General features: G+C 44.6%; 1 protein-coding gene across 2 annotated transcripts; it reads left to right on the top strand.

Annotated features, from left to right (window-relative positions):
* Positions 1-11335: 11335 nt before the first annotated feature.
* On the top strand, positions 11336-20208 carry LOC129679198 (myosin regulatory light chain RLC-A). 2 transcript variants are annotated; one of them, XM_055610130.1, is made up of 4 exons: positions 11336-11766; positions 17000-17198; positions 17842-18003; positions 19683-20208. In XM_055610130.1, exons 2-4 carry the CDS (start codon positions 17015-17017, stop codon positions 19853-19855), a joined length of 519 nt encoding a protein of 172 aa, XP_055466105.1. In that variant the 5' UTR covers positions 11336-11766; positions 17000-17014; the 3' UTR covers positions 19856-20208. The 2 variants fall into 2 exon arrangements, with proteins under 2 accessions (XP_055466105.1, XP_055466106.1); XM_055610131.1 differs by lacking the exon at positions 11336-11766 and adding an exon at positions 11785-11847.
* Positions 20209-21350: the final 1142 nt, after the last annotated feature.

Here is a 21350-nt window from a genome sequence, read left to right as displayed (position 1 = left end):
TGTCATCCCCTTTGGGAAAATGTCCCCAGTTCCACTAGGCTGTGAATTTCATCAATGATCTATAGCCAGCGTGTTTATCTTTCTGTCTCCTATACTGTGACTTACCTGCAGGCAGAAGCTGGCCTTTTGTAAGACTCCCAGTATCTATCTAGCATAGCTCTTGACACGTAATGGGCATTTGATAAAGAATCAGGGACTACTTAGAGATGGGAAAACGAGAACTATGAGGCAGCCAGGGACGGGATCAAGAGATGAGTAAGAGATCAGAATGGCTTTCAGTACCATCTACCCTGTGTTTGTCTCCAGAGCTGGTGATGGAGCGAGCCAGCCAGACTACTGCATGTCCTAAGCCTACAAGAGTCAGATTCACAGAGACAGAAAGCAGAATGGCACTTGCCAGGGGCTGGAGTGGTACGTTTAGTGGGGATGAAATTTTGGCTGGCGGAGGTGGAAAAGTTCTCGAGATGAGTGAGAATGGCTAATGCTACAGAATGGTGCTCTATGAAATGGTTAAAGTGGGGGGAAGACCCTTGTGGATTCATAACTGCTCCATATGGCTAGTTCACCCTCTGTCAGTCCTGGCTACTGAGAACCCTCCTTTCCAACAGGTAGACTTGCCTCTCTTGGATCAGAGAGAGGTAAGAGAGAACTGTGCTCTCCCCAAAGGTGGCAACTGTTCCAGAAGCAACAACTGCTGCTCTGTAAAAGCAGCAGCAACGACCTCCGTTCGCTGCGGTTTTCATCAACCTGCAAGCATTTCTTTCTATTCTGTCCGTAGTCCTCCATTCAGCAGCATTACTGGGTGTGCTGTTTGCCCCTCCACATTTAAAGGCTGAGTGCATGGCCGCTGCAGGCTTGCACAGGGAAAGAGGAGGTAGGTGCATCTTAGTTTTCACCTAGTTCACCCATCACCCCTGCGTGCTCTTCTGAGAGGCCTTTGGCCTCTCTGGCTCTTGTGTTTTCATAGTTCCCTAGACAGGGATCGGCAAGAGCAAATTTCCTTCCTAACTCCCTATCAGGCTCACCTGAGGAGCTCTAAACACATACTCAGGATCAGGCTGTATTCTAGAACAATTAACTCCAACTCTCTGGCATGGAACATGAATGCTTTTTTAAAAGCTCCAAAATAATTCCAACACACAGCTTAAGAGGGAAAAAAATCATCTCACCTCTTTTAGTTCCAAATCAAAAAAGCCTCTGAACTAAAAAGGAAGCTATAAATACCTGCACAAAGAGAAGTGTTCCTTTTCCATTATTTCCTTAGGAAGTATTTCTTCCAGATGGTACTATGAATTCCAGCGTATGTTTTATGAGGTTGCTATTTGGAGAAGCCTATATGACCTATAGGATCAGTACCCTATTAATACCACAGTGTTTGCCAGCGTAGTGACTCGTGCTTATAATAGGAACACACACTGGGGTTGCAGCAGGAAGGTCATGAATTCAAAGCCAGCCTGTCTGAAAAACTAAAACAAAAGAAAAAGATTAGAATGTTGGGATTCTTTTGTTAGAACATTCAACTAATGTTAAGGTATCTATCTTAAAATGCATTACAAATTTCTCTGTGGGGCTGGACATCCTTGAAGTTAACTCTCTGGCTGGCTGTCGTCTTGGGTGACCTATCTTTGGGCTCTGACACAGACTATGTGAGATATACTGGTCTACAGGTAGATTTTTTTTTTTCTATCTCTGTTAAGCTGTTATAGATACCGCCACTGCAGAGAGCTCCAGGGCACTGCATACTGTGCCAGTTCCTTACAGTATTGTTTTAACCACATCTCAAGTGAGAAAATTACAGTTAAGAGAGGTTACCCGGGGCCACCTCTCTGATTCTCTAAAGTTACTGGGAGTCACAAAACTAGTAAGTTTCTAGTTCCCGTGTGCTCTGTTTGCTAGTGACAGGTAAGCACTGTGCATGCTGTATTACACCCTTCCTGGGCACAGCTCCCCAGCTTACAGCTCCTGTGGGGGGTTCTTGCTCTTCAAACACAGATCTAAAAGTGCCTGGTGGATATCCTGACCAGCAAGCAACCTATAGAGTACACACTGGCTCAAAAGGCGAACGAAGCTAAATTACATGTTTCTCTTGAGAAACTGAACTTGGAAATATTGTTACAACACTTAGTAGCAGGGAAGGAAAAAAAAGTCAAAAAGGCTAAACCAAGAGATGACTTGAGTATATCTAAAATCATGTAAATGGTGCAAACTGAAGTCATGCAAACTGACGTTGTGAGGGCCACACACGAAGGGTGGTGGAGAAAGGTGGCTGGTAGTGACCAGAACAGCAGCGCCATCAGAGACCAGCCGTGAGGCTCAGCAGGCAAAAAGCAGAGGCCAGAGCCTCCACTCTGGGGTTTGTGCGGATCCCAGAAGTGGGTCTGTTTTCTCTTGGACTCTTTGGACTGTCCCTGTTCCCTGCTGTTGGACAAGTGGAAATTCAGGGGTGCATTAATCATTTTACATTCTGGAAATTATGCTTGTAACTGTCCTGTGTGTCACAAAACATTTCCATTTCATTTTTTTCCTATTACATTCTTTTATGAGAGCTAAACAGTAAGTTGTATAATAGTAACTCTTCCACTAATTAAAAAGCCCATATTCTGGTGAACGCTGCTAACATATAGGGACTGGCAGTTGCCTGGGTTGGAGGAAGGAGAGAAATCAGAGAATCGGGAAGAGGCCTCTGAGAGGGACCTAAAGCCCTGAGGGGTGATGAGAGCACTCACTGTGGTGAAGCAGGACTTGAACTTGCAGTTGTCTCCGTTCAGCCTCCTGAGTATCTGCGGCTCCAGGCCTGCAGCACCACATATGGCTCTTAGTTTCTGTATTTCATTGTCCAGCTGAATTTCATCTTTTAAAAGAGATGTCTATCGTCATCATTTATTCCACTTGGGAAAAAAGGTACTGACCTTTGTAGTTTCAATTTTTTACCATTACTATTTTTTTTTCATCCGTTGGTCAATTTTCTGCTTTTAAACTTAGTAACAACTGGTGTGGAAAAATTTTGCGCATTAATAATGCTTTAAGGTTGTGCTAAGATGTGGTCTTTAATGAGGCATTGTATATGAAATGCTTATAAAATAAAATTACTACAAGAACTAATGTAAAGGTGCTGAGTGTTTTCTTTACTGTTCTCCTCTGCCTTGGATAATAATTTTTATTGAGCCCATCTATACAAACAATATCTAAGCTATCCATGGCTAATGTGGCCATCTGTGGAACCAGAGAAATTTCGTTTTGGACCTAAGAGACCAAAAGAAGTTTGATGACATTTAATTTGGTTGCGTTGGAAACAGGACTAGTCTCATCATCTCACTTCTCCCTAAAATTCACTGTGTCTTCTCTACTGCTTTTGCCCCAAAATTTCATAGTGCTCAGTCTTAACTGAGGTCTCACTGTGCGCAGGTGACAGGCATGCTACTGTGAGAGGCGCTGGAAATACAAACAAACAAGGCCTCTGAGCAGTAAATCCACCTTCATATAGTTTGCTTCCTCACCCAAGTAATGAGTGTAGCACAGAGGCAGACAGTGAGGAATATTGACCAAGGAAGGCCCTTCACCTTAACCTCTGGGGCTATGGCTTTCATGGGCAAGGAAATAGCACCAAGAATAGTGCTTTACTGAGTTGGCACTCTGTGCTCAATCCAAAGGGAGGTTCTCTGTATAAAATACAAGCTCTGCAGATGAGAAATTACTTTCATCTGTCATTGCTTCTCCATGAAAGGAGAACTCAGCCGAAAGCCATAGCATTCTTACAAGTGCTTGGCAATGCAGCATTTCCTAAAGAACTGATTTCAGTGGGGTTGAGCCTTGCTGGGAAGCTCCACAAGGTTCATACAATCTCTTTCTCTGGAAAAAGAAAAAAAAAAAAAAGAGTGAGTGTTGTAGTTTGGATAACTGTCCACCAGAGGCCCATCTGTTAAAGGCTTGGTCTCCTGGCTCCCCCTTTAAAGCCAATGACCTTGCATTGTTCTGTTTGCCCATAGTCACACTGCTGTTTGATTTCCTCTGCCTCCAGGTTCCATTCCGAAAACTCTGTGACATTGGTTCTGATAGAATAATACAGGATAATCTCCTTCATTTAAGCTCAGCTCATTAGCAACTTTAATTTCATTTTCTACCTTCATTCTCTTTTGCCATGTATCTTGACAAAGATTCTAAGAATTCAGATATAGATGTCTTTAAGAGACCATTATTCTTTCTATCGCACAAGATGCATTATAGCATTCTTGCTTCTGGGAATAATCAAATAGAAAATTGAACCAGATAATGCAGAAGAGGGCAGAACTACTAGTGAGACATAACCAAAAAGGGTGCAGGGTCATTGGCCTTAAAGGGGAAGGGGGAGCCAGGAGACCAGGTCTTTAATGGATGGGCCTCTGGTGGGCACTTATCCAAACTATAGCACATGAGCAAGCACAGGGAAATGGGTTTTTAGGACCAAGGATCGATCTTCTTTAGTTATTGAGAGGAGACTCCGGGGCAGATGCTGGGCATTAGATAATAAAGTGGTGGGGTCATTATTTTCTCAGTGACCTACATGCAAGATGATCAGCTGTGAGTAACAAGGGGGTAGAAACAGCAGAGGTGTGAGGATGGGCAGAGAACACGGCTCAGCGAGTGCTCATATGGCAAGCATGGAATGAAGATTACAGTTTGAGCTCTAGAACCTGTGCTTGAAATGAAAAGCTTGGTGCACGAGGAACAATGTCTAAGGCTGCCCTCCAGTGTCTGCACGCACGCATACACGTGTATCTATACACACACGTGTATCTATACACACACGTGTACACGCGAGCACTCACACACAGAGTAGGAGGAGGTACGCGATCACACTGACACCTAAGAGGAAAGCATAAGGGAGACACGGAAGAAGCAGCAAGGGCCCACTTGAAGTCTGCGCTCACTCGGTGTGTTGCTTCCGGTCAAGCAAAGAATCCGCCATGTTAATTGGTGAGGGTTAGCTAACTGCTCTATCGCTCAACATTTTCAGGCCTTGATACAACCAAAGTTGTATACTGAGGAATTTAAATCTCTCCCTTTAGTCCTCACAAAAACGGAAAAAAAAGTTGATTACTAGTGTTATTATACCATTTTTCAGACGAGAAAACTAAAGAGTTGTCTAAAGTAACCTCAATCTTTGTGCTATGTGTTAACTTCAAGCTAATATTTACATCATAAAATTAAATTGATAAATATAATCCGATCAATACATTGATTAACAGTTAGGATCAATTATGTCAAGATAGCATTTTGAAATAGCTTATGAAGTAGGAATCTTTCGACTGGCCGGAGCAGCCTGTCTTTTAGAGCCAGGTGCTATTAGCAAAGTAGCTGTTATTGTTCTTTCGGTATGCTTTATTTATATTCTGTCCTGCATTTTGCTTAGTATCTTAATTTTTCTAAGCATTTATTTAGCTTAGTTTTACTACTATAGAGGACTTACCTCAGTGGTAAAGTGCCCACTGAGCATGCCCAAAGCCCCAGGTTTGCGATCATTACTGAAAAAAGTAGTTGGCATGGAGAAAGTCTATTCAAATATTGTTGATCGGATTCCGCATTTCATTCTTTCATTCCTTCTGAGATAGCCCTCACACTGGGAGCTGATGGTGACCTGATCCTCCTGCCTTGGCCGCCCCAGTGCTCACCTTACAGGCATTCACTGACACTCTGAGCTTATGGAGTGCAGTGGCTTGTGTCTGAAAACATTTTGTCCCCAGCCTCAGCCCCACATTGTGTTTACCTTGTTTATCATTCCTCAACTTAAACATAATTTTGATTAATTCCATTGTATGAAGGTATGAAAATTTCAAAGAACTAATGATAATATTACATTGAAAATAATTTGGGGGGGGGTTGGAGAGAAGGCTAAGGAGTTAAAACAACTTGTTGCTTTTGCAGAGGACCCAGGTTCGGTTCCCTGCACCCCCCTGGCGGCTCACAGCCATCCCTAACCCCAGTTCCAGCAGCTCCAACACTGTCTTCTGACCTCCAAGGAGACATGCTACACATACATACATACATTAAAACAAAACACTCACATGTAAAATAAACTACATAAATACACAAAAAAATTAAGAAAAAAATATTGACTAAATTTTAAAAACCAGAAATTCTTCCATTTGTGTTGACTCTTCTACACACTTTGAATACACTGCTTGTAGTCTCTTTGTAGCTCTGGTGCTCTAAACTCAACTATCAGACAGATTTCTTTAAACATCCTCTTCTTTTAAAAGACAAGAGCTCCTCCTGCTGTTCTCCTCCACTCACAGATTGATGCTCCCTGTGACATCCTACAGAGCTCATCAGGGAATTAAAATTTATGTTGTTAAAACCCAAATGACAGAGCTGGAGTGTAGCTCAGTGGTATAGTGCTTGCCTGTAGGGCTGGGGAGCTGTGGGACAGGGCTGGGGTAGGGGGTATGGAGGGAAAGGGGCAGTAAGAGTGGGGTTGAGGAGTGTCTAAACCCCGTTAATCTTGTCCTGAGCTGGACTAGGAGTAGGAGTAGGACCGCCTCCCGCCCCCGCCCTCAGGCCTGCAGGTCCGAACCCAGCGCCCACATTCTTGGCCCCTGGAGGAGGTGGCCTGGTAGCCAGGTTAAACTTCCTCTTCCCTTATAAAGTCACGTCCAGCAGCACCTGGAATTCCTCCGCATGCAAATGAGACATCTCCTGACCCCCGGCCAATGTCGTACCCTCACCCGGAAAGCTGCTACCCATCCCTCAAAGGTTTAAGTAGTCGTTGTTCCCCGCAATTAAAGGAGCTGTCTCATAGAAGCTGATGTCTCTTTCACCCGGGGCAGCTCCCACCCTGCTTCCCTGCTCAGGATCCACAGGGCCCCACGCCATAAGGGGAGGGGAAGCAGAGCTTGAATGGCACACTCCTATTATGTATGAAGTCATTTCCGTTCCCAGAGTGGAATAAAACCAGGCTTGTAGCACATACTGTAACCCCAGCACTTGGGAGGTGGAGTCGGGAGAATGAGTTCAAGGTCATCCTCAGTTATTTATGGAGTTTGAATCCAGCGTGGAACTACGAGACCATATCTCAAAACACAAACAAACAAACGAACAAAAAATGTAAGCCGGTATTTCTCAACATCCAATGGTTTCTTACATTCCACAGAAATCAAAAGTGGCTGAGCCAGTGAGATAGCTAAGTCTTGCCACCAAGCCTGCTGATTGGAATTTCATCCCTGGAATCCATGAGGCAAAAGGGGAGAACCGAGTCCCACAAGTTGTCTTTTGACTTTTGCACGTACACACAGACACACACGCACACACACAAATATTAAAAAAAAAAAACAAAAAAACAAGACAGAAAACATGGTTTTTTCAAGTGTGCCACTAACTGGCCAGCTATCCGCACTCGTATGTAAGCAGCCAATTACCAAATATTTGCTGATATTCGTAAACACTGGCCCCATGCTTCTTTTTCCTCCCTCTGCAAAATCAAGAACATGAGTTATACTTTTGGCTTTTGTCTGACCATTTGGATAACATGTGCACTGACCCTCAGAATCAGCCCAGTCGCCTCTGGAGACATCTTGTATTGGTCCCAGAGGTCCCAAGGTACTGAAGTACCTTGAAGCTCCGTTTATGTGAGAAAAGCAAATGAGAAGCCTGCCTCACAGGGCTGTGGTCGGAGTTAAACGGTACATAAACACCTGGCATGTGCCTGGCACATGTAATTGTTAGCTCCTTTTTCCCCCTCAGCCCTGACCTCAGAAAACAAATGTCTTACTGTGAGGAGGAACAAGAAATGCTGCCATTTGATCCTCATGTACCCCCAAAGAATCACTGTAATAATGAGGGTTTTTTTCTCCCTCAAAATTAGCCCTCCTGGCAGCATCGGACTTCTCTCTACATCCCGGTAGCATCCCTGTTGGTTATAAAGATCCAAAAATGTCATCTGACATTAACAAATGTTCCATTAGAGGCAAAATCTGCACTCCTCACCCCTGGCATTGGTGGAACATGGTCTCATACCTGGGGCTCAGAGGAAGAGGAGAGGAAAGCACCTCCCTGCCATGTAGGACAGGGCAAGGAGGTGGCTGTCTACAGTCATAAAGAGTTTCAGCAAGAAGTGAACCAACCAGCTAGTTCCTTGATATTGGACTTCTCAGCTTCCACAAAGGGGAAAGCAAATTCTTATTAAAGCTGCCTGACCTGAGTTTTATTTTTTTTTTTTAAGTATGGCAGCAATGTGAATTAATACAGGTTTTTTTTTGTATTTTTTTTTAGTTTTTATTTTCTTAATATTTTTTTATTTTTAAATAATTTTATACATTCACTTGTAGCCCTCTCCCTCTTTCCCTCCCAATCCTCCCCTCCCTCCCTCCCTCCCTCCCTCATCTCCTCCCTGCCCCCTTCCGAGTCCACTAAGAGGGGGTGTCCTCCTCTCCTTCTGTCTGGCCCTAGCTTATCAGGTATCTTCAGGATGGTTGCAATGTCCTTATCTGTGGCCTAGCAAGGCTGCCCCTCCCTCAGGGGGGAAGGAAAGCTCATGAGGTCATGTCAGAAATAATTCCTGTCCCCCTTACTAGGGAACCCACTTGGATACTGAGCTACCATGGCAGATTTTTAACAGAGTAGGAAATCTTGCAAAACATCACAGATAGGTATTGCTTAGTGATCCACATATATATTTTTATTTTTTAAAAGAATTATTTATTTATTATTTATATAGTATTCCGTCTGCATGTACACCTGCATGCCAGAAGAGGGCACCAGATTTCATTATAGATGGCTATGAGCAACCACATGGTTGCTGGGAATTAAACTTAGGACCATTGGAAGAGCAGCTGGTGCTCTTAACCTCTAAGCCATCTCTCCAGCCCAATATCTTTTATCTTAATTCTTATTGTTTGTACTTATTTTGTGGGTGTATCTCAGTGGACAGCTTGTGGAAGTTGGTGCTCTCCTTCTGCCTCAAGGGTCCCAGGGATATTAACTTAGGTTACCAGACTTGGTGGCAGACACAGGAGGGCTCACTGGCCAGCCAGCCTTGTAGAAATAGGGAGCCTCTGGTTCAGGGAAAGGATGATAGAGGAAGACACCTGATATCATGCTCTGGCTTCCATGTGCCCGCGTACACTGTGTGCGCCTGTACTATGAGTTGCATGCACCATTTACACAATAGCACATGAATGCATACACACACATTCATACATATTCAGACACACACATCCTCTCACACACACTCCTACAGGCACTCATACACACACACACACTCAGAACACAGTTTAAAAGCCACTCTTCTGTACTTTACAGTCTTCTTTTACAGCTATAAATGAGGGGGGCTGCAGAGATGGCTCAGCAGTTAAGAGCACTGGCTGTTCTTCCAGAGGTCTTGGGTTTAATTCCCGGTACCCACAGAGTGGCTCACAACCATTTATAACTGTAGTCACATGGGACACGATGCCCTCTTCTGGTGTGCAGATACACATGCAGACAAAACATCCATATACACGAAAAATAAATACATCTTTAAGAGCAATGAAGTTATAAATGGTCTCATTTAATCAGAAAGCCCTGTAAGGCGGGCTGAGAGGCAACAGAAAATTGGGGCCAACCAAGATCTTGCTCTCAGAGTCACACAGTTTGCTAAAGGAAGGATAAGGAGCAGAACCCAGATTGTCAAACTTGAAGTGAAAAGGAGGATCTGACCTACTGTCTCATGTAGATCTCTTGTAAGTTCCAAACAGCATCAGAGGCTTTGGGTAGTGGGAATGAGCATTAAAATTTCTTATAAGAACATCAGGTAGAGTATTAAGAGTGAGTTTTTCCACAATGACTTGGTATATCCACAGTTCTGTGGAGATAGTTCTGTGGAGATTCTGTTCACCAGGTGAACAGGAAAACCTTCACAGCAGCCAGGCTCTTTGCCCTCCAGACAACACGAATCTCTCTTTTCCTGCACTGACCCTCAGAATCAGCCCAGTCGCCTCTGGAGACATCTTGTACTAGTCCCCAGTTTTAGGTTTATGCACTCTTCTGTAACCTGTTCGTGGTTTGTTCCCTGATATTCTCCACCCTCTCTGTCCCTCCCACAACCCAATCCCGGAGGTGGCAACTGTTCATTTTTGAAATGGGAAAACCACCCACGCGGGAGAAAACACTGAAGTTCCAGGGCCCCGCTGTCTCTTTGGTCCAGATATAGTTCACGGTGTCAGTTTAATACTCTTGACTCATTTCACGAGGACACAACGGCAGTTCCTAGAGAAGCAACAAGGTGCTGCTTTCCAGCTGAGTGGGAATATTAACTGACCATTTCCTTACATCATCTAAACGGGGAGCCCGGGAAGGCCTGATCTTTCCAGTGTGCCAGGCCGCCACCAAAGTGTTAGTATAGTGCAGGCGGCACCTGCCTCAGAGGCAGACCCCAAGAACCCACCACCGTCTCTGACTGCTCAGCCCTCTGAGTTTGCACCATCACGGCCTGTCACCAGCTGCGTTCCCGGCCTCCCCTAAAGATCATGAAGGATCCCTTAAATCCTTCACTTCCCAGACCTGCGCTTAAAGACCCCGATTCAGAGAGCTGGAGATGCCATGCCCAACTGCTTGTGTTTTTAGTGAGCGCTCCAAGTGATCCATCCTTTCAAAGAAGGGAGGGAAATTTTGTTTCCTTCGCCCATAGGAAATAGGCAAGACTTTTCTGCCAACGGCGTTACCTCTGAGTTAACTTTAAACCCTATCACTGATCAATGGAGCGAACGCTCCTTGTTTCCCTGGAGAAAACAACCTGGTATCATTTAGAACGGCGCCTCCGCTGTCATGAGTCAAGCGACAGAGCTTTGCAGACGAAGATGGAACTCCACGACTGAACTACAGCTGACCAGAACTACAGCCTTCCCAGGATTCCGGGCAGGGGCGACGGGGCCAAGGGGGCTCGCTCTCTTCCTTGAACCAGAACTCTTGTTAGCAGCTGACCCACGCAAGGAGACCTGAGGGGGTGAACGGGTCCAGCACTTTATTCCGACTTCACCGGGTCACCCTCGAGCGACAGGTGGAGCCGGCAGGAGTCACCGTCGGGGTCGAAGGGGACTTGGGTAGAAAGTGTGCAGGGACTTGTGGGCTCTACCTGGACCAAAGAGACAGCGGGGCCCTGGAACTTCAGCGTTTCCTCCCGCGCGGGGAGAGTGAAGAACTCCGTGAACTACCACCCCATCCTTTCCAAACCGCCCGCCCGCGCTGACCAGACCCGGAGGCGCTGACCTAGCCGCTGAGGCACGCTGGCTGTCTGCGCAGGCGCACTCCAGCCGGGCGCTGGGGGCGGGGCCGAGGCCGGTCACGTGAGGCCCGCGGCGTCCCTCCGCAACTTCCCTAAATGGACTCAGGCCGGGGGTCCCCTCCTCTGCTGCGCTCTGGAATGTGGGCAGGGGAGCGGCCCAGGACCGACGCAACCATGTGCTGGAAGGACAGGGGCGGAAGCAGAATCCCAATTCAAAGAGGGACGCCCAAGAGACCAAGAGTCAGCAGGGAGGCCTAGAGGGCCTCCACCCGCCCCTTTCCGTCCTACGCCCCCGGCTCTGCAGCCCCCCCGCCGGGGCCCTGCGTCCGCCGGCTGCTCGGCCACTTCCCCGGGCTTCCCCTCCCGTCAGCGCCGGCCCCCGGGGGCGGCGGGGAAATGGTGGCCCGGCTTCCTTCCGGTGTGCCCGCGGAGGCCGGAAGTGGCTGCTCCCGGGCCGCGGGGTAGTCAGCGAGTCGGTGGGCGCGGCCGGCGGAGCGTCGCAGCGGGAGCCTCGATCGCCGCGGCTGAGCAGGGTGCGTGCGGCCGGTCCCCGCGGGGCGGGGGGCAGCGCGGGGGCCGCCCGGAGCCGCGGCTCGGGGAGCGCACCTGGGCAGGTGAGCCGGGCGCGCCCCCGGGGCTGAGCCCGGCCGGCGGCGGTGGGCGCGGAGGCCGCGCGGGCGCCGACGCCGGAGCCGCGCGCTTGGTTGCTAACGTAAACTTGCCAGCTTCGAGGGAGTTTGGAGACAAAACCGTGGCACGGCCACCGTCCGCAGCTGCTGCTGCGGGGCCGCGCGGCTGCGTTCAGTAGGGAGAACCCATTCAGATAGATCTGCAGCTCCTCTAATTAGAACTTTGTTCTTGGAGTGATGTATTTGAACTGGGAGGAGATTGGGGTTTCGTTTGCCTTTCGAGGGGACTCCTCTCCACTCTACAGAGGAGTGTTTTTAGTCAGTCACTCATTAGGCATGTGAAATATATTATTAGATCTTTAGAGGTAGTTTAAGATTTTAACTTCTTCAATGCAAAAGTTTGTATCAAAAGGTGAAGACAGCGAATCTTTACTGAAATTGTGGCATTTCTTTTTCCGGATAGCCTTTGATGGTGATGAAATAGAAAAGCGTTTTATCTTCAATAGTGAGGCGCAGTTGAGAGGTCAATCCTGGGAACTAAAGTGCTCAAAACTTTTGGGTGTGGCTGTCTAGGATGTCTAAGCCGACTGGACCGGAAGCTTGCCTAAAAAATGAAAACTTGGTTTTCCTTGGGACTTGAAAATATATTTTGAAAAACTGAATTTGCATCCCCCCCCCAAAAAAAATCTCATCTTGAAAAAAAAAATTGCATTGACTAAATGAGACAGATTTGATCTGGATTCCGAAGCAGGCGAGATACCTAGGTGCCAGCACACTATGACTTTCTGAGATGGGAGTTTGCCGAAGGATATATTTACCAGTTTTGAGAGTTTTTCACTAAAGAGTATTTCCTAAGTATGTTTCATGTAGATGCTCTGTTAAAGAATTTCTATCCTTTACATGTATTACCAGTTTAGGAGTGTGAGAGCCTACTATTTTTAACATAGGCAATCTCCTGTATACCTTAGTATGGATTAGTCCTACTTCATAGGTTTTTATGGGATGCTTTTTTGTTATTATTTTTGTTTGTTATTTTGGACAGGGTCTCTTTGTAGCCCATGCTGGCCTGGAACTAGCGGTGGATGTTCTTCCTGCTTTAAGTGCTAGGATTATAAACCCAATTATGAGCCACCACATCCAACTTTAGTTTTTTCAAAATTTAAATACCATGGTTCCTATACATTGTACATTTCTAAAGATTCTGTAAAATCTGGTTGCCCTTGGTCTGTTTAGAAAGCCTCTCTGAGGATCTTATCTTATATTTTCCACATGTCTTCATAGTATGACATCTTCCTTAAGCATTCGGCTCCCATCTTAGCAGACTGCTAAAACACCAAATTGCTTGGGTGGGGATGTAGCTCGTGGCAGAGTGCTTGCCTAGCATGTGTGAGGCAGAACTGCAAAAGAAACACCCACCATCCCAGTCAGTGCTACAGCACCTAGTTTAAAACAAGGTTATACTCCTTTCCATCTGTAACAGAAACCATCCTGACCACCTTTGACTCTCCTTCTCTTTCTGGTGCTTTGAACCTTGCATCTGTTCTCTAGAAGGCCAGTCTGCAAATCTTGCTGCCTTTCAAGTTTCACACCAAAGATCTTTCATAAAATCTTCCAAAGTGGGGATCTCAGGTGATCCTCCCAAACACTGAAGTTAAGATACTTACAGTAATTGTAAAATAGCTGCAGTTGTATTTTGCTCTTAACTTTCTAAACCAACATGAGCGTAATGTTTTATAGCTTCACTGGTTGAGAACCACAGCAGAGAGGGCACTACCACTGCCAAAGACGGTCTCTGAGATCATATTGCCATTCCCCAGTGCTCCCTTGCCCCAAGTTTATTCCAATCCTGCTTGTGGTTTGATATGAAAAAAAGTAAACAACTTCTGTTGTTTTGTGTAGATGTGAATTTTACCATCCTGTAGCTGTGAAGCTCTGGATTTCTGGGTTTGGAGAAAGCTGGTGAATCAATCTCATCTTGAAAAAGTTGGGGCCCAGGGAGTAACTTGCTCAACATTACATTGTCAGGTTTGGACAGAATGAACTTGAATTAAGATGAACACCGGACTCTTAATTCTAAGGGTATTTGTAACTTCCAAGTGATAATGCATTGAGGACCCTGCAGTCTGAGGGTGCAGTCCTCCATGTCTGGAAAGCCTCTGTGAGCTCAGTGATAGATGGAAGGTCCCTCAGCCCCCAGCAGGTCCTTCTGTTCTCTGCCTGACCTCTTCTGGAGAGTGTCCTTAGGTGCAGATGCCTCCAGCCATGTCGGGAATGTGATCTTTGGCCCAGTTCTCTGCTGGCGCTCTACCCCCTGCACCTATAGAATAATTAGGTACCTTGTTCCCATTAATATGGCTGGACCACACTGCCAACCTCAAATAAAGCACCCCATCATCCAGTAGTCACTCCTTCTTAGGAGGCTTCTACCCGCACCCAAAGAGCTACAGCCTTTGTTCCCACCTACTCAACTGGGCAGTCTTGCTGAGGCTGGTTCCACAGTCCTCTCTGTGTGCTACTCATAGGCCACCCAAATTCCCAGTTCCAGTTAGTCTCTTCTGCTCCCTGTCCCCATGTACTGGTGGCCATCGACCCCCTGAATGAAGGAGAGCCACACGTAGGGTTTCTAGTCTCCTCTCTGTTCTTGTAGAAATAAGGGGACAATTCTGAACGGTGTTTAATGATTGTGTGCCACCTGATGAACTGTTTTTCTTTTTCTTTTCTTTTCTTTTTTTTTTTTTTGAGATAGGATCTCACTATGTGTCCTGGCTGGCCTGAAACTTAACTGAGATAGTGCTGCCAGTATTGACATAAAAGACATTCGCCACCACTCCCAGCTTCATTTTTTTTTTTTTTCATTATTTTTGTGCATCATTTAAACTTGAAGTCATACCTCTGGAATGGGAAGTATGTGGCTCCTTTTGTAAGTTGAACCAGTTATTGCATTTCTTTATAGTTGCCGCTTCAGTTACATTTTAACTTCAAGACAGGTCACGTGTGCTTTCAACTTTTGACTAGTGTTCAATGGTAATGACATTTAATATCCATTAATAAAACTAGCTGGTCCTAATACAATTGTCTGAAGCCATTGTTAGTGGTGAATAAAACGCAAAAAATATCAACTGTTTTATAATGCATTTACTAATTTTTAAGTGGATTATTTAAATATAGGAAATATTTAAACCTACATTACTTTTAACAGGCTAAGCACTTTTATAAAGAAAATTTATGTGTACCCCCATCAAATTTAGTTTTACGTGAGCTTATAGATTAAACATTCATCTTTGTCAGCCATTTGACTTGTGAGTCTCACCAGTTTTTTTTTTTAAAGTGACATTCCTGTGTCATTAGGGTAAGAAAGACAGTGTCATAAAAAACAGGCTGTTTTTGAAGATGGTTTTTGACTTGCAAAGGCATGCTGTGCTTAAAATACTGAAGAGATGTGGGTTAGTAAGTATGTGCCACTCACTGCAAATTCCTGAGTACATTTTAAGAGACGAAATACTGTTGTCCATATGACCTTGTGATTAAACCATTTAGATCAGAAGGGAATACAACAACTTTGTGACATAAATCAGATGTACAGCCTCCAGGGTATAATAGATTGAAAATGTGCAGTCATGAATGGTTTCAATAGGTTACAAAATCGTCTCTGAAAGGATAAATAAAAATAGGAAATTTGAGAATTTGTAATTGCTGTGCTGTGGGTGGCATATTTCCAGAGACATTCCACTGTACTGTCTAATTCTCTGTGGTAGATAAATGGAGTTGTAACTGACTATCCTTTTAAGATTTCCTACTAAATCTGAAATCAGATTTAGATAAAAAGCAATGTGAGCAGAGCTTTTCTAATTGTTTCCATTCTGTTGCTGTGTTGTAATCAAGGAAAGAATGTAAGAAATAGCTTTTTTTTTTTAACTCAGGAAACATTCTAAGGGTCACTTTGGGTGCTGGAATCTAGGTAGCGGTTCATTCTTTGCAGTCCACAGACTTATTTTTAGAGCAAGGGCATGGTGCTTTGCTGCATCATGGCTAAATGTTGTTTTCAGAACGTAAGCTTTAAAACTGTTATCTTGGTCAGAGAGTGAAGTCAGTAGTGCCTGTTTTAGCCTTTGGTGGAAGAATATAAGTCAGCAGTGTCTACGGCCTGCTGTCAGGACCTCGCAGGCTGTGCTCTCCACCTCACCTCTAAAGAATGGTATGCTAGTCTTCTTATCTGATAAATATGGGATTTCCCTTTTCAGACATTTTATGCCTTAGATGTTCTTTTTAAGGGATAAGTTTATTAGAGAACAAAGATAGTAGGTATGATTTTAAGGTGTTCTTTAAATGAAATTGTTTTACAACTTGTACTCTGATTTCAAAAGAAAAGCCTTAAGTTCTATCCAGTGGTTGAGTGCAGGCAGCTCTAGTGGAGAACAGTTCTGTGTAAAGTACAGTCTGTAAGACCTAACTCTTGGTGAATGAACTTCATTGCTATGCTTTTATGTTATCTGCTCAGCAAAATGTTTATGAACTACTTTGACCCCAGAAGTGAGGGTGCAATCTGAAATGTTACCTGAATGAGAAAGAATAACATTTGTCAGTAGAGATTACGAGGGAAGACCTGTGCTTTTGGTCAGCCTTGCCACCTCCTTGTTTTTCTTCCTCTGACAGAATGGACTGGCTAATTTATGTGTGGGTGACAGAGGGTGGGCCTTTGAAGATGAGTTAGCAACCCCATAGCGCTCATGTATAAGAACTGCGATTTCCTTGTATCTAGGCCTCCCACCCCACCCTACTCTCCTTGGCTTTTGTTTTCCTGTTGTTAAGCTCTGTGGTGGTAGTGGGACATGTGCTTGATGTGCTGTGACCTTTGACTTGATGTTGGTTGGAGCTAGAAATGGTCCTTATAAATAATAACTTTCAGCTTTTAAGAGTGAGTGAACCTAAAGCTCAGGACTGGTTTTTCCCTTTTGGTTTGGTTTGTTGGGCAGATAGCAGGTCCTGAATAGCTAGAACTTTTTACCCAGTTATGTTACCCTCTGAAACATCCCGCTGAGTAGTTTGAAGCATATAAAGAAGATTCTGCTTATCTTTGTTAATCACTGTGATCCATACTTATACTGATTTTATTTTCCTTGAATTCTTTCTTAATTAGGATTTAACCGCCACCATGTCGAGCAAAAGGGCAAAGACCAAGACCACCAAAAAGCGCCCTCAGCGCGCAACATCCAACGTGTTCGCCATGTTTGACCAGTCCCAGATCCAAGAGTTCAAAGAGGCGTTCAACATGATCGACCAGAACAGGGATGGCTTCATCGACAAGGAGGACCTGCATGACATGCTTGCTTCAATGGGTAATGTCCACTTATAATGCTGATATATAATGTAGAATTTCCTTATTATTTTTCATGATTCTTAAAGCTCTGTGCGGCCAGTCTTCAGTGTTTCCCGCTGAGGCACATGCAGATTCTGTACCTATCTCAGATTGGACTGGAGGACTGTGTGTGTCTGTGCCCATGCGTGTATGTGGGTGGGGGTTTGAGAAAGTGAGGGCTGAAGAGATGACTGAGAGATAAGAGTGCATACTGCTTTTGCAGAGAACCCGAGTTTGTCTCCAGCACTCACATTCGGGAGCTCACAACTCCCTGTAACTCCAGCTGCAGGAAGATCCCAGTTCCTTGCGATTCTGTGGGCACCTGCACTCATGTGCATATACCCATAAATGTGTGTGTGTGTGTGTAAGAAATTAACGTGCATAATTAAAAATAAATCCTTAAGAATAGAAAGTGAGAGGTCTTGATTTTATAAAAGCAGGACTACTCATTCTAGTACCTCACCGGGATATATTACATAATCTCTACACTTTTCCCCCAGTTCTGCAGTCATAAACCCAAATAGCAAACAATAAAATGATTTTGTTTCCTGCCAGGATATTTACTGTGATTAATAGTGGATGTATTTCCTAGAGTGATTACAAATCTGACTTCTTTTATTTAGGAAAAAATCCAACTGATGAATACCTGGATGCCATGATGAATGAGGCCCCGGGCCCCATCAACTTCACCATGTTCCTCACCATGTTTGGTGAGAAGCTGAATGGCACAGATCCTGAGGATGTCATCAGAAATGCCTTTGCTTGCTTTGATGAGGAAGCAATCGGTAGGTTAGCGGTAACTTTTAATCACAAAGATGGTTTTTAGTCGTGTAACAGAATGCTTAGTGACTTAAAACTAGAGTGAATTGGCACTTTTGGAGGTTTTCTTTGTACCTTTCCTTGGTGTGCGCCTCACTCACCTGACTCTTCCCCTTAAGCACTAGTAGTTTTCAAGAGTTATTGGTTACATTGAAACCTATTTGGGAAACATTCACTCTCTTACTTAAAAGTTGATTTCCCCAAGGTCCTGGCTGTCTGTACTGTGTTAAATGAGTGACTGATCAGAGCAACTTCTTAGCTGCTATAGAGCCCAGCCCAGCACAGGAAATACACTGAGAAGACTTAGACTCTGGAATCGGGGTCCCTGGTTTCAGATTCCTCTTCTGCTGTGTGGTAGCTGTGTAGTTTGGAGCAGGTTACTTTGGTAAGGTGCTTCTTTGTTTTGTTTTTAAAAACTGACAGTGACATGACCCATCTCAAAGGCTGTTATGAACCAGTTGAGGAGATGAGGCTGAGGAGATGAGGCGGTGTACTTAGCATGCTGCCAGGCACACAGTTGACCTGGGAATGAAGTGCTGTGTGTGGGCCTGCGTGGCCACAGACTGTAAGCCCAGAATTCAGGAGGCCGAGTTGGGAGTCAGGAGTTTTGGCTACCTAGTAAGAAAAACAAATGTGTTAACTGTGGGAGAGCCCCATCCTTCCACAGAAGTAGAAGAGAAAGGACATGGCTATATTTTCCAAGACTTAACAGCCCAGCAAGTGTGTGCAGAGCAGGAGACCCCTCAGATTCCTACCTTACGAGGCTGCTCTTAGTTGCCAGTGGGTATGGGACAGCTGATGTAAGCATGTTCTCCTCACTCTGGCTTTCCGGACTTCTACAGTATTGCCATTTGCTGATTTTCACATATGTGGCCATTAGCCACAAAAGAGGCACACTTGAGCACGTGTGAGTGTGATTTTTATAGAATTTTTTTCTCGGCTCCTAAAAACAAAAGTGTTTTCTTGCACCAAGTTTTTTATTTGTGATTGAGGTATTGTACCTGTATGCTTACTCCCAATCACAGTTAATTTATGTGTCAATCACGTGAGTTGGCTGGAGTTAGTGATTCATTTTTACAAAGCTATACTTTTTAAGATTTTAGGGACCTTTTTTAAAAATGTAGGATTGGCATTTCTTTTCTAATCTTACTTTGTTTGTTGAGCTCACTTTGTGTGAATTGTATTCTTACTGAGTTAATTTCACACACCAGGAAGTTGTCAGAGTCTTTTCTGCTTTCTGATTAAACCTCAGTGTTCTATTTATTTCTCACCTATGGTATATTAAGGGTTCTTAATCATTGTGCGTACAGTTACTTGGAGAGCCCTTTAAAATGCCCAGTGCTAGAAAAGAAATCAGGGCTGACCCAGGGTGCGGCTTCTGTGCTGTAAGTAATTAATTATTTTTAGCAGGTGGATTTTATGAAAACGGTGTCAGGTAGCTTGCTGCATGGCTGTACCTGTTGTATTGGCTTGAACAATAGGTTTAGCCTTGTGCCAATCACAAGCTGCATAAAGGATGCGTGGCAGACGGACAGAGCAGAGTCATGCCGCTCGGTAGCTACCTGTCTCCACTAGGGTTGCTGGGGTGGTGGAGATGCGTAGGCTGTGCCATTGAGTGTTCTGATCCTCGGTTCTTGATCCCCAGGCACCATCCAGGAGGACTACCTGAGGGAGCTGCTGACCACCATGGGCGACCGCTTCACAGATGAGGAAGTGGATGAGCTGTACAGGGAGGCCCCCATCGACAAGAAGGGGAACTTCAACTACATCGAGTTCACACGCATTCTCAAGCACGGGGCAAAGGACAAGGACGACTGAGGAGCTTCAAATTCCAGCCAAATGTTCCCTTAGCCTCTGGGGGTATTCCTGAGATTTTTCTCCTAGAGGCCGTTGCATGTCCTAGCTTTACTGCCTTTGGCCTTTCTTGTTTTGTATTTATTCTCAGCCATATGTACTTTGGGCCATATGTACCTTTATCATCAAACTGGAAATGGGACTTTCTGTCATTTTCCAACCAGCAAGTAAGGTCATTTAATTGACAGTCTTGTCCCTCCTGTGTAATAACTGGAGCCCACACAGAGTCAGTATATTTTTTCAGAGAAAGTTATTTACTCAATTTTTTCTGAAGGATAATTAAACTTTCTGGTAAAACACTTAGTCTTTTAAACTTACTTCCCACTTGACTTGGAGTTTTACTTGCGTCTTTCAAAACCAGGGTAGACAAGGTAGAAGATGCTCCCATCAGAGTTTGCTCAGATTCCTTCCAGTATCCCTTGTTGGGTTTCCAAAGTAATCCTGGTTTCTTCTGCTGCCTCCCAGGGACATCAGATAAAGGCCTAGTTGGGTTTCTAGATCTGAAAAATAATTCCTGCAGCATTGTGATGGCTGGTGTAGCTAGAGTTTGACACTCTTGCTTTTCCTGCAGCATTGTGATGGCTAGTGTAGCTAGAGTTTGACACTCTTGCTTTATCTCTTCCCACTTTTGACTGTACATTACTTCCTGCCAACTAAAATACTATCCGGCCACCGGATATACTAATTTCCATTTGTTCTATTTAAAACGCTATTTCAGCTCTAAAGGCTCTCTGGAATGCGTTTAACAAAAAGACAGACTTCTGTGTTGGATTTCCAGCTATTGAAAATATACATAATATTTTTTGTTTTATATACTTTTTCCTTATTATAGCAACTCCTACTGAAAGACCATGTTTATCTAGAGATTCATCGTGAGTCCATGTATGAATTTTAGACATTCCTGACCTACCCACAGTCAGAACAGCTGTGGCTGCATGCCTGGGAAAGTGAGGTCATTGTTTCAGTCCTAAAAATAGCTTGGGTTATTTGTGATAATTCAGAACTGTCTCCGTGTTAATCGGGGAGTGGAAAACACTTTTGTTCTGCTTAGTTTCTAATATTTCCAAAACTCCATACTTTAAAAAGGTTTGAAACATGGGTCCAGGGTTGCTTCAAACTTGGAATTTTAAGCTGTTGACAAGACTGTTCCTGAAGGAAACCATTACCTCATTTGATAAACAATTACGAAATGCAGGTTGGAGAGCTGGAGGCTTTAGCCCAGTGAGGCCAGCCCTGTAGAATGAGGTCGGGGGTGGGCAACTAGCGGCAATGATCCTTTGCTCCCTTCAAGATCAGAATTACAGAAATCTGCCCTAATTTCTTGCTTGAATTTCATTCATGGTTTTAACGAAAATACTTTTTTCCATCTTATTCAGTCAGTGTTAGGGTCTTGTTTGTTGACTTTCCATTTCTACTGAAGGAAAAAAACAAACAAACCAACCTCAAACCTATCTCTGCT

This window comes from Psammomys obesus, unplaced genomic scaffold (assembly GCF_907164565.1).
Source record: "Psammomys obesus unplaced genomic scaffold, mPsaObe1.curated_primary_1811, whole genome shotgun sequence".
NCBI classification, from domain to species: domain Eukaryota; kingdom Metazoa; phylum Chordata; class Mammalia; order Rodentia; family Muridae; genus Psammomys; species Psammomys obesus.
The sequence above is the reverse complement of the archived record's forward strand: the minus strand, read 5'-3'. Positions and strand labels throughout refer to the sequence as shown.

Bases quoted from the DNA above. Each gene is read 5' to 3' on its own strand.
- LOC129679198 (XM_055610130.1), top strand. From the start codon at position 17,015: ATGTCGAGCAAAAGGGCAAAGACCAAGACCACCAAAAAGCGCCCTCAG. The intron at 17,199-17,841 runs GTAATGTCCACT...TCTTTTATTTAG, and splicing joins TGACATGCTTGCTTCAATGG to GAAAAAATCCAACTGATGAA. The intron at 18,004-19,682 runs GTAGGTTAGCGG...CTTGATCCCCAG, and splicing joins CTTTGATGAGGAAGCAATCG to GCACCATCCAGGAGGACTAC.